At 34.9% G+C, this 14043-nt stretch overlaps 1 protein-coding gene across 1 annotated transcript; it reads left to right on the top strand.

The window, feature by feature from the left end:
• The first annotated feature begins 12721 nt into the window (after positions 1-12721).
• On the top strand, positions 12722-13657 carry LOC118738329. The gene is made up of 2 exons (XM_036469253.1): positions 12722-13048; positions 13091-13657. Exons 1-2 carry the CDS (start codon positions 12722-12724, stop codon positions 13655-13657), a joined length of 894 nt encoding a protein of 297 aa, XP_036325146.1.
• The last annotated feature ends 386 nt before the right edge of the window (positions 13658-14043 follow it).

The raw sequence follows: 14043 nt of genomic DNA, 5'->3' as shown, positions 1-14043 counted from the left end.
GGCATTTTAAGAACAATATATTTTTAGGAATAATATTTTTAAAATACACTGAAGTAATATAATAATTATTATTTAACTAAATCATTAGAGTAAATCTAATTTATGACGGATTCCTTAGACATATACATAAATTCATAGTAAAATTAAACAGAATTCCAACTACGGAGGGGAAATACACCGAAATATAGCTATTCTGAAATTTTTACACACATATGTACAATATGTATGTATGTACCTATATGCGAAATAATGGTAGTGAGGTTTTGACCAGTTTCGCCTATTCTTTTCATTGATTATTTTTCGATTGATTTTATATAAAAGTCTAATTCATAATTTAATAACACACTATATGTACACAAATCGGCATTTCAAATTTGTACAAAAATTATAAAAATTAAGCAGGTTTTCACAACAACCAAATTTCAATTCAGAAAAAATTCCAAGTTTTCGATTTTATGCATTTCTTTCATATAAAGTGTGTTCGAATATTTTTTAAATGGATGAAAATGTATAACACCGTCAGAAAAACAATATCAAAAATCATCGGGATATTGCAGTAACTTGCACTTTTATTTAATGGACTATAAAACTGCAAACTTAGAATCTTCCCAAAAATTCTGAATTAAAAGCTTGTTGTTGCGAAAACTTTCTTTTCGTACTATGTATTCATAATAGAATTCAGCGGTTTGTAAATATTTCTCGCAGCCCTTATTTTAAATTTTTAGTGCTTTTAATTTTCACTTTTTGTAATTTTTTAATCTATATCGTGGGATGTGATTTGTTTTGTTATATATTGGTATTTTATGCTAAATTTCTATATTTTATGATTGTGCCAAAACAGGATGAATTGTGCCAAAAGTGCCTCTGAGAATGAAAGTGCCAAAAATGGAACTATGTGCCTACTGTTCCATCACTGGTTCTAAGTATTTGTGCGTGCCATCGACGTCACAACTGTGAAACCGGTAAATCGGTATTTTCGCAGTTTTATAAAGCCGGCCAATATGCATAAAGTCGTAAATATTTCCAAGCACGACAGTAATACAAAATTTATTCCATCCGAAGACAGAACACTAGCTAAATTCCAAAATGGTTTTTTATGATAATTTGTGTATGTGGTTTTCCGGTTAAAACGCTTTGACAAAATTAAAGCGAGTCTGAAAAACGTCACTACCTTTTGGTGTTGTATCCATGATACAAAAAAGAAGGTAGTTTCACTTTGAAATGTTTTGACATAAACTGTGCTTATGACGTTTATACCTCAAAAAATGATTGTTTCCGAAATTTTAAAATTTTTTAAAGGAATTTTTACGCATTAAAAAATAATAACTGGCAAGGTAAATTTACTCATTTCGTATTAGCAGAGCTAATATTATCTGGCTATTAAAGAAATTTAGCCTAATATCTATCTATGTTGCTTTAATTTAGATCTTTTTTAGTGAATATATGAACAATGGAATTGTTAAAAAGTGGCTCACCGTCATTAAAAAAGTCAGTGATCGTTATGCGTCTTCTGAATGGCTGTCAAATTCAACTCTCAAAGGTGCACACCAACAAGTTGTCTCAAATGATCAGAAAAATATTGCAATCATCTAACACGCAACTGCTCAGCTGATCAGAAGTACACAACAATCCGTTCAGAAGGTGCAATGGCGACAGTTATTGAGCTGTTGCGCCTTCTGAACGTGCCCATTGAAAGCACAATGGAAGCATAAACTTATTTGTAATAACGCAGGAGGTAATAAAATATAAGTTGTGGTGTACTCGAATTCAGCGGACAAAATTATCCAGCAGCGAAAATTCTAAGAATTTAGCAGCATTGACTCTCAGAGAGACAAAATATCCACATAAGTACGAGAATGCAAAATTCGAAACAGACGATCACTTCCACAGCTGCCACTGGTGGTTCATTTGGCAATTTATTTTCTGCTTGGTATATTTTCCCTGATTTGGCATTTTATACAATTGAAAAGTTTTGGACAAGAAAAACCTTTTTAAAATACAAATTAATTATATCGGAATGAATAAGTTATTTCTCTCACAATTATTTGTGATATCACATGGTGACGCATTCAAAAATAAGAGAATATCCTTCGAGCAACCATCACTCATCTAAAAAAATTGAATAGATCAATTATTTCAACAACGAACCTATCAAAACCGACAACATCAGCAAAAAACACTTCAGCATGCTGTATTTTAATCTATTTTGATATACATATGTATGTTTCTAAAGGAAAATTATGGTACAAACGAAAAATGCCATACGCCAACTATAGTCAGCACACACTAAAGTAAACAAACTGCAGATTAATGGTAAATTAACGAAAAATAAACTCAACAAACCTTGTGCTTAATAATTTTACTCACTTTTTCGATGTAGACTAGCATTGATAATAAAATTTGCAAGAAATAACTCCAAAAGGCCATATTTTCTTTCGTTTATTTACAAACATGTGTTTGTGATCAGCTGATTTTCTTACTTGCAAGTTTTCGCTGGTATAAATTTTTCCAGCAGAAATTTGCAGCTCTCTATCACATTTTACTCTCTCAATGTCCCATACTTTGTAAGTTTTTTGGGCCCGAGAACGCAAAACCAGCAAAAGTTTTCTAAAACTTTTAAAAGTTTTGGGTACGAGTGCACGCACTCCTATATTTTCTTATAATTTTTTGGAATATTTTTTGGAAGTAAAAAACCACTTTTTTAATTTCTTATGGTAGCTTCAATTTAAAAGAAAATGTCGAAAGCACAGTTTACGTCAAATGGGAGCAATACCGAATAAGAAGAAGGGAAACTACCTTTAAATATTTGTATCATGGTAAATAGTACAACATACCGACGCGTGCAATACGATTTCCTTTTCCTTACTTTTTTGGTTCAACAAACCGCACATTTCCTCACAATTTTTTTTTTTTGCTTTTAAGATTAAAATTTTATTTTGTAAAATATTCACGGTTACTGCACCGCTCCTGATTTTTATTGTTTTCAAACGTCATTCTGGAAACATTGGCTGGTTGGTTTTCTCGTTCTATCATTATATGTCTACACTCTAATAATGGCGAATGTACTTTCAACGTACTGCCCATATAGAAGTATTACATATATGTATGTGCATTAGACTGTCCCCAAAAACCAAAGTTGTTTTTTAACGCATACCCCTCATTTTAGTGGTTTTGTCTTAAAAACCATCCGAATAAAATCTTATGCAATTCGGACCACGGCTACCCCTTGCCGACTTGCAGTCAAAGTTAGGCTTTCTGCACATTGGTCGTCCAATCATAGTTGCTTCATCGTCACAATCATGATGCAACGATTACATGACGACTACACTTTCGCACACTCGGTCGTGAAATTTCAATTCATTTAGCGTCTAAAAATTCAATTGGAGCAGGTATTTTCTGTTTTTCTGGTTGATATTTTCGCGAAGTATTTACAAAAGCCTGCAATTTTTAAAATATAGACTGTGCTGCAACAATTCTAGACATCATTTTTCAGTAATATCTCTTCTTTTCTTTTCCTGAAATGTGTTTTGTAGATGCACACAGAGACTTTTTACAATTTCGTCATATTTTATAGTTAAAACGCTCACATTTATTGAATTTTAATGCAGTTATCCACTTTTTAATAATTTCCACAGACTTTATGCAAAAAATACTAATTTTTATACAATTTTAATGCAAATATTAACTTTTTCACTAATTTTTCCCCATAAAATTTAACAAACAATGCGTGCACAACGATTAGCAAACGACAGTGCCGTACTTATCCGTTACTGCATCTTCTACGATATGCCGATAACTAGCCGATAACGACAAGTGTGCAGATCTCCTTTGAAATGCATGTGCTCGGCTCAAAATTTAAGGGCGAGACGATAACGCAACTACGATTGGACGACAAGTGTGCAGATAGCCTTATCAGAATAAGCTTTGTGCAGTTCGCGTGTTTTGTTAATTTACACGGCGAAAAGCTGATCCATTCCAGTCGGAAAATTCGGTTTAGCCGTAAGCCGATTTGTTAGCCGCTTCGCCAAAAAAAATTAGCCGTTTTTAGCCGATTTTGCTATTTTCAATATTTTCTTAAAGTTTATATATATAAGTTTCCATTTTTACAAATTTAGCGACCCAAAATCTATTAGAAATGGGTAATCTCGAAAAAATTGTTCATGTCGAACTGTGTTACATATATGTATATTAGGGATGCCAATCCCGGGATTCCGTTGTTTTTGACGTCCCGGAAATCCCGGGATTTGCTTGCATTAATACCGGGATCCCGAAAATTTTGAAATATTGAATTGATAGTAAGAATTTGTTTATGAATTTTGATGTATGATTTTTGTAAAATGTCTTGACTGCAGTTAACAAAAAGCTTGAAACTGTACTTTTAAATTGCAGTCTGAGCCTTTTTTCTTCTCGAAAACTTCCTCAAATCGAAAAACTTATAATTTGACCGACGTGCTGGTAAAAGAAGTTCAAATATTTTGTAATGGAGGAGATAGGGGTCATTATCTTCAAATGAATTATGTCTACCTTTTGACAGTTCAGCCTAAAAGTGTTGATGCCGAAATATGTTTATCATCAGTAGGTTTTGTATGTAAAAACTGCAGGTCAAGCTTAGAAGACTCCGCTTTGAATGCTTTGCTGCTCTTACGAAAACATTTTAAGTGCAATAATAACAACACCGGCAAAAAACGAGGTGTGTGTTTTTAACCAGACCCAACTACCAACATGTATATCGACCCGCTGAATCCGATTCTGAGATCCGTTTGACTCGTACACCCTCAAAATTTCCAGTAAATTGGGGGGGAAAAAAGGCAAAAAATTCTCCATTCGCCATTTCTTTATAGAGTGGAATAAACATGTTTAGAGAAATTGTTTTTGTATATTTTTGTTTTATGTTTTTTTTTTTATTAATCGTCACTTTCAAAAGTACCTGGTATTTACATTATTATTTGTGATGTATACGTTCCTCAATCACATGGTTTTTTAAATACAATTACAAAAATGTTTTACTTTAAAATTTGTATGATTTAATAAATATCGCTAGCGTAGAGTGCAAAGTTGCTAAGTCCCAATTTAAAAATTGTACAGGAGAGGAAAAACTTCGTATAGCCATTTTCTTCAAGTATTTCGCAAAACTTTGAATACAACATTTTGCCTGTTTAAAGCAAAGCAAAACTCCATACGAATCGGAGGGATTCGATATTTATTAAAATATTTCGAACTTTTTTGGCCTTATCGAATTTTCGGAGCTTTGTTTGGCCTTAGCAAATTTTCCTTAAATATAAACGAGAAAACATAAAACAAGGACCTTTACCCTTTTCGTAACGATGCAATTTTAATTTATCTAGCCTTCTATATACAAATATGATTTTTCATTAAAAGTGAAGTTAGCAACTTTTCACTCTAAGCTAGCGATATATGAGTTTTACAATCAGTTAATCGTAAATTTTAAATAGTTTTATTTAATGGTATGTTTAAATGCTTCCAGATATTGAATTTTTACTCATATTCATAAAATTTATGACTCAAGTTGAATCCCGGGATAAATCCCGGTATCCCGGGATTACCTAAAAAAAATCCCGAAATCCCGGGATCCCAATTTTCCTGATATTTTGGCATCCCTAATGTATATGTATAATTGAAATACAATTTGTTCTAATCCGAAAAGACTTCAAATACTTGACCGATTTTTATTGTAAGCACATATACAGTGACCCAAATATAAACTGGGACGCAACATTTTAGAAATCTTTTGCTATTTTTTTTTAGTCAGTATAATGTTCATTCTTTTTTGTTAAGATAATATGAAAAGCCTGCAAACTTTCGCCATAGTTTTTAGCAGCTTTGGAAATTTAAAATTTTAAAATAATAAAGTAAAAATTTTAAATGTTACCGCTTATTTTTGGCAATGTTTTTGTTGGAGGTGTGCCACATTTCTTACATATAAAAAGCTTATTGAACATATTTTGTATGGCAAAAAATTCGTAGCACCGTCATTAAGTCTTCGCTAGTTCAAATTTGCACCTCATTAAACTAGAATTTAATAGACTACAAAGCTGCGTACCATGATTTTTTCTAAAGATGCTGTCTAAAAAGTTAAAAATTTTGCAGGAATTTCATAATTTTTGCACAAAATCCGAAACTTGGATTTATATGGTGTTTGTTAAGTAATCACCTATATTTTCATTTAAAATAATAAACTAAAGAAAAATAGCCAAAACTTGCTAAAATGTCGCGTCCCAGTTTATATTTGGGTCACTATATTTTTTCGAAAGAACGTAGCGGGGATTTTTCATAAAATTTTTGTTATGAATGTCTTTAATTTTAGTGTGAAAAAAAACGGATGGGAATAAAAGAGCACGAATTTCCATGTGAAGCAAAGCTCTCTGGGAAGACAATATCTATGAATAATTGTATCACGGTGCTAATCAGTAATCGGACTTCTATCACATTGTGGTAGATCTACCACGTTTTTGAGCATCTACCACATCTACCACTCAAGGTCTGAGATCTAACACATATTCGCGTTTTCGAGTAGTTTTATTTTTGCTTGATATAATTTTCTTAATTTTAAGAGCAAAAATTGTCCAACACTAAACACTATTTGGTATGATATAATACAAGATTCCTCATTCCCGGCGATGATGAAATTTATCAAGTAAAAGTAAAGAAAGCCGAATGGGAGAATAAAATGAACTGTAAAATAGTAAATTTTCTTAGTAATAAATTTTTCCCCAGTAAACGTGCTAAATTGCAAAATATAGCATTTTCAGTTTCAATGAAACTTTTTCAAATTAAACGAAACCTTTTTCAAATTAATTGAAACCTTTTCAGATCAAGCGAAACCTTTTTCAAATTAAATTAAACCTTTTTCGGATTCAATGAAACTTTATTAAAATTAAATGAAATTTTTTTCAGATTCAATGAAACTTTATTCAAACCAAATGAAACTTTTTTCAAATTAAATGAAACTTTATTCAAATTAAGTATTGAACATTTTTAAATTAAGGAACAGGAAATCAACTTAACCTATTAAGAGCCGTTTGCACCATATCTGCCTAACACTAAAGGCTGTGTTATGCATACTTGGCATTGCTTGAGAGTTGTCACATAAGGAATCTGTTAAATGAGCTTCGCGTGTAAGCTGTTACCCAACGCATTACGTAGTTAGAAGTCTGTTGGTTTTTGATCTCTACGTAAAAACACGTACGTAACAGAGCCTTAACTCCCAGTTACACATCGTTATCGACGCCATACTTATATCTGGGAGTCAATAACGCCGATTATGATGTTTAACTGGGAGAATATTTTTACTGTTGCTACACGAATTCAAAGCTGTCAACTATTATTTTCTTAAGGGAGAAGAGGGAAATAAAGTACAAATACTCTCCCTTCTCACTCACTCGCTTAAGCGAAATGTAAAATTTGGCATTTGCATAACAATTGTCTAATTATTTTCTTCTAACTTAAACAAACTGTATGGATTAGTGCACAGTCTAATCACGGCAACATTGAACTTCGGTTCTAGAAAAAATTTTGACATGTCCCATTTCTCCTTTCCTTTTCACATCATCTTTACATGTACTCCCGAAAACAGAGATATTTGAAGTTTTATAAAATGAATAAATTGAGACCAGCATGTTTACATGTATGTATTTATATAAAACAAAATAATTATTCGTTCAAAAATGGTGAGTAGGCACTGTGGCCAATGGCAAAGTTCGTTTGCCACCTCTGCATGGTTGTAAGTCATGCAGAGTCCGCAAAATGCTCCGGAAGCAGTGTCCGGAGGATGCATCAGACTAGGCCGAGCATCCTTGAACTGTCATCAAATTATAACTTAAGAAAGTTTTATTATATGGCAGTTGAGAAGTGCATGTACATAAATTTTATTAATTAATTAAGGCATGCATATAGGCGCCTGGTGTTAGCAGTCGCGCCTAAACAGCCTAGTTACCAAAACCCCTCGAAAATCACAACAAACCAACCCACCTACCAAAGTCTTATTTTATGAAATGAAACTACCAATTTTGGTCCAATTGGACCGAACCGGCAATACTGTATTCAATATGTCTTGACCGTAAAAGCCTGATTATGGCAACTTAACTTAATTTAACGGATCGTAGAACTTAGAGAATCAAAATGAAACAGATTTCGACGTGGCATTAAGTTGCGTTAAGTTTCGGCTGTTCAATTATAAGCAACACCCATTTAACAGAATTTTTAAGAGGGAGCCGTAAGTTACGTTAAGTTGTCATAATCAGACCATAAGGGAGAGCAACACGTAACAGCTAATTCAAAGTAATCCAAAAAATAAGTTTCATTTCATTTGAATAAAGTTTAATTTAATTTGAAAAAAGTTTCATTTAATTTGAATAAGGTTTCATTGAATCTGAAAAAGGTCTAATTTAATTTGAATAAAGTTTCACTGAATCTGAAAAAGGTTTAATTTAATTTGAAAAAGGATTCATTTAATTTGAAAAAGGTTTGCCTTAATTTGAAAATGGTTTCATTTAAACTGAAAATGATATATATATGATTTATAAAAAGAATTTATAGCGAAAATATTAAAAAACGGCGATTTTTGTGAAAGTATTAGCAAATGTAAGTGCATCTAAGGTTTCTGAGCCGTTGTTTACTCTTGAATTGAGAATTGTCAAAATCGGCAAATCCCAATTAGCTGTTTCTGGAACGTGCCACATTTGTTCGCTACTTCGTGATGTGATAAAAAGAAAAGTTCGCAGCACTCCGCCAGGTCGCAGACATCTCTTAAAATATGTTCGAAAAATATCTTAATATGTAAGGAACTGCTTTACACTGTCAAGGAAAAAACTTGCCAAACCTCAATGCAATTTTTAGCAACGTCAATCTTGCACTTTATTATACTATTAAAAAATTTTTTTTTAGAGTAATTAAAAAGTTTGCAATTTAGGTGAAACCTTGCAGAATTTTTTGATTTTTTGTCCAAAGTTTGATCCCAACCCAGAGATCTGCCACATTTTTTTGAAATCTACCACATTTTTTCCAGATTCTACCACACAGAATTTTTTAACAGTCCGATCACTGGTGCTAATTCCTTTAGTATTCCTTATTATTGCTCTCTGACAGGCATGTGCAGAGGGTGAGCAGGTCTTTAAAAACGGGAACGTTTCGAATATATTGACATCAGAATAAAATTATAGTTTAACTGTTAAAAAATTTAAAAGCGGCCGGCATGTTCAATACAAATTACTGGCTTTTTTTTCTCAAAAAAAATGCTGTTCTATTTTCGTCAGCCTTTACACAGCTTTACGTGTTCATTTCTCAAAATATTGCCATCCGAATAAGCAAAAGTGCAATACTTTCTACTAATATAGCCATTTTGCAGGACCATACCATACACATGACCATACACATTTAATTTTATTTATTTAGTCACTGCTAGAACATCGTCGCGTACACATGTGTCGCTACTCTCTTGAGGGCTGACCCCGTGCGACCACTAAAGTAACACTTTTTGGCAGAGGAAAGTTTTAATTTTTTTATTAAGTTTGAAGTCCAAATTAATAACGATAATAGAGTACTTTAATATTGTTGATAATACACACTTCGTTTTGTTTATGTGTATTTTTTCAACACCTTTATTGGGGTCACTCGTGACCCCATGCCACCAATTGTGTGATTTTCTCGCTGCGCCTGATTAAGGGTTAAGTTAAAATTTATTTTAACCCGCTGTAATATCGAAAATCTGACTAACTACTGGCCAAATCTGGCCAACTACTCCTTTGGCTTATTTTCTGAATCAATTTCCATTTCCTTATGATGTTTCTTCCTAATCTCTTCTACGTTTTCTCCGAGAGCTTTGATTAGATTTTCACTTTCTTTTGTGTTAGAAATTAACTCAAATATGGTAAAATTTTCGGGCGCTTCCATAAGTAATACATGTCGGAACTTAAATAAATCTAATAAGTCTTCAATTTTTTCGTCATCAGTCTCTTCTTCAGACACACTAAAGGTAAAAAATTCTGTTTTAACAAACTCTCTTGATTTTAATAAATCATCATCATCGGCACTTTCTTCAGAACTCTTCACCTGCGGACAAACTTCGTGTGAGTTGTTTTGCTTATTGTCACTTTTATCAAGGGCATCCATAGATTTCGCCCACAATACTCCAATCGAACAGCAAACCTGAAACAAATTTATTATTAGTATTGAGTATGCCCGTGTAAGTACATATGTACTAACAAACAGCACCGCACCGCTAGTTCGGTAGTCCAATATAAACATAGTGATACAATATACCTGCCGTTCAGTCCAACGAAAGACGTTATTTAGCGGGTCAAATAGTATACTTCACTCTTTTATAGGTGCCTTATACTCTGAGTATGTCTGATACGATATTATGTCTAGCCAAAAATGGCTTATATTTTTTGATGTTCAATTTGAAAACTACTCTACTTTAAAGCCAGTTGGCGTTATGTTAGCACGAGCAAAATATGTACATAAGTACATATGTACAAACATAAAGCTAGCCACTAACGTCCAACAAATACGTCTGATTTGTTCGTGTTCGCGGTTAGTGGCGAGGTTCGCGAACAAATCAAAAGAATTTGAAAAACTTCACTTCACTGATGTACAAAAATTACATTAATGAAATTTAAATGATATTGAAAGGGTTATTTTGTATCTACAATCAGTGTTGCCATTTTAGTCGTTTTCCGGCTAGATTTAGCCGGTTGCGATAGCAAACAGCCGGAGAAATTTCGGTTTAGCCGGAAGCCGATTTGTTAGCCGTTTTGTAAAGAAAATTAGCCATTTTTAGCCGATTTTGCTATTTAACTTGTTTTCTTAAAATTCAAATACATATATATGTGTATATTTTTGACTAAGCGATCCAAAATCTGTTAGAAATGGCTGCTAGCCTTATTGCGGAGGCAGGGTTATATAAAATTGGGCCGATTTCGCTTATTTTCTATTTTAAACGAATATATTTTTTTTAAAGAAGACCGTAGCGGGGATTTTCTTCATAAAATGTTTGTTATGAATGACTTAAATTTAAGTGTGAAGTTTTGTTCGCAAACTTAGAAAATAAGAAATTGTTTCACTGTTTGCTTAACACGCGTTTGTGTTTGGATGTAGTGCCAAGAATAAATGTTGCAGGTGTTGTCTTCCCAGATAGCGCATATTAAATTCTGCCTTACTTACAGTGTTGCCAGAATATTTTTGTTCCCCATCCCCATATCGGGCCGCAGTTATCCCCAAAAATACCAATTTTTCTTTTAAATCCCTATTTAAATCCCCTTTAGTAAGAAATAAAAAAAGCATGTATTCACATTTGTGTTAGTTCATTTAATCCAGTTTTCATTTTAATACAGTTTTCATTTTAACACAGTTTTCATTTTATTACAGTTTTGAATACGTTTCTCTACACATTTTTACAAATTTGTATATGTATATGTACGTACGTACATATGTACATATGTACATATATGCATGAGGTCATTTGGTTATACGTACAACTATGGTCAGAGATTTAGCACCAAATTTCAAAGTTATATGTTTTTACAACATATGTTTATTTACTTATTTTTACTAATTTTCTTTTAAAATATAATTCAATCTGCAACAGAAACAGCATAAATAAAATTTTAAAATCAAAAAATAATCTAACTTTTTTAGTGTAATAAAGTACAAGTCTCAAATAGCTAAAGAATACCATTTATTTTTTAGAATTTCTTTCGTGGACGTTGTTGCGAAAATTGTTTGTTCAGTGAAAGCCAATCAAAGCAGACATCTGCGCCGAATAATGCTTTGACGGCGTTAGGAAAACCTTACAGACATATCGCCCAAAAAGTATGTACTAATAAAATCTTTATTCGAGAAATTTTTGGGCAGCCGGAAAAATATATGTTTTAGTTTCAATATCAAAGTTTTAAACCAAACAAAAATCCCCATAAAGTCCCCACATCCCCAAACGAAAAAAGCTATCCCCAAATGGTTTCTAAATCTCCAAAATGGGGCAAAATCCCCACATATGGCAACTCTGCTTTCTTACCAAACATCGTTGTTGCCCATGCTTAAAGTTTTAAGGTAAGGGAAAAATTGATATTTTCAAGCACTATGTACACATATGGATTTATTTAAACTAACTTTTTTTGCTGAGAGCTTATTTAAATTCCAAAAACCGAAGGCCAACTTGAATTAAAAGAACCAACACTGAAATGCGTCAAAATGAAACTAAAAGAGCACAAGCCTCCTCAGCGTTGGTCGTCTTGCCGTGGCGAGGGGGCTTAAATGGTGTCATGGTATAATTCACAGTGTGAATTGTATCATGCCTCCATGAACTAAGAGGGAAGCCTGGTATTGAAGCCTTCGGCAATATTCCTTAACAATCCAAGCTGGAGTGTTGTTTTTATTGCTGAAGGTGGAAATGGCAGGATTACCGTACCAACACTACCCAAGCCAAGGTGTGTAGGCAACCGTGCCGATGGATGAATGGCCAGCGGGTAGTAAAAAATGGCTCTTCGCGTACGGTCCCCTCCGATGCCCGGGCAAGGTCGGTTGTAAGAAGTGCCTTCTCTACGCATCCCGGCTCTGCGGACGAGCGACTAACCCTTTCCGGACTACTCCGGACTAACAACAAACAAACCAACAAAAGCAACATGAACAGCGTACCAGCGAAGAAGGGGACGACGTAACGCTGTCAGAGGAGGAGCAGCTCCTCAAATCCCCAAAGACAGGTAAGATGGTTGCAAGTACTCCTGGTGGCGCCAGCCATAGTACCCCAGTTGTACAAGCGCCAGAAACCAGCAGGGTGGAAGATGCCAGACAAAGTATCACCACTCTGCAAATAGTCAAAAATAGCACCGGTAGTGCCTGCCGTAGTACTCCAGACGAGCACCCACCAACCAGAAAATCGGCGGCCGTTGCAGGCAGCAATCCCGCCTCTAAGAAAAGGAAACCCTCGGGCGTGGTCATGAGACAGATGTACCAGAAGGCGCTGTATATGTTTAATAAAATTGACAAAAATGCAGCGGCCGGTACGGTACATGAGCGTGACGAGGAAGACAAGGCAAAATACATGCAAATAGTGGAAGGGTACGAAAAGTTATAGACAGATCGTGCAGCCACAATCGAGGCCACCGAAGCAAAGAAACGGAACCGCTCTCATAATGAAGGCGGCCAAGGGGCCATTGCAAAGAAGGCTAAGCAAGGAGGTGATGCGGAGTCCGCAGCACCCGCGAAGCATCGCTATTTTAGTGACGTCGCCAGAGATCACCTACAGGCGGCGATAATAGATGAAAATAGCAAGACACCGCTGGCAGTGCAGCAAAAATGGGTGGAGATTGATGTGAGGCTGTCGAGCCTCCTAATAAACTACGTACTCGACAACCCCGAAGGTCCTCATCCAGAGTTCGACTCGTCGGAATCTCTACGGGGATACCGGGTAGTCAAGTGCGCGAACCAGTTCTCCCTGTATTTCTTTGCTGGATGCGTCGCTAAGATCAGCGACACTTTTGTCGGCTTGAAGCTCAAGCTGATTCCAGCTAAGGACATTCCAAGGAGACCACTTGCGCGCATTTGGCTGCCTCCGATGGATGAACCAGGCGAAAAGTTGTTGCGGTGTCTTAAGCTACATAATAAAGACATACCGGTGATCGAGGAATGGGAGCTTATATAGGTTGAAGAGCCAAGAAGGCCTACAAATAAGCCCATTCTGCTAGCTAGTTGCGCAGAATCCCTAGACGCCTTAGAGAAGGCTGACTATCGGCTCTGCTTCGGTATCCGTAAGGCTAGAATGCCGGTATTCCTCGGAGAGGTTAGCCGGTAGAAGAAGATCCCGGGGTTGATGGAGCTGGTGAGCTTCTCATGGGTGTGAAGCTGACAGATGACCCTGAACCGGAAACTTAAAGTAGCCCAAATAAATCTGCAGCACTCCAAATGTGCTACGGATAATCTAGTTGTCCTTCTCAGTGAGGAGGATATAGACATTAGCCTAATTAAAGAGCCCTGGGTCAAACACGATACAGTCATGGGACTAAACATAAATAATTATAAACTGTACTA

Source organism: Rhagoletis pomonella, unplaced genomic scaffold (genome assembly GCF_013731165.1).
Source record: "Rhagoletis pomonella isolate Grant_MI unplaced genomic scaffold, Rhpom_1.0 Rhpom_scaffold_00004, whole genome shotgun sequence".
Lineage (NCBI taxonomy): Eukaryota > Metazoa > Arthropoda > Insecta > Diptera > Tephritidae > Rhagoletis > Rhagoletis pomonella.
The sequence above is the reverse complement of the archived record's forward strand: the minus strand, read 5'-3'. Positions and strand labels throughout refer to the sequence as shown.

Coding starts and splice junctions, on each gene's coding strand:
- LOC118738329 (XM_036469253.1), top strand. CDS start 12,722: ATGGTTGCAAGTACTCCTGGTGGCGCCAGCCATAGTACCCCAGTTGTA. Junction 13,049..13,090: donor AGCGTGACGAGGAAGACAAG/GCAAAATACATG, acceptor GAAAAGTTATAG/ACAGATCGTGCAGCCACAAT.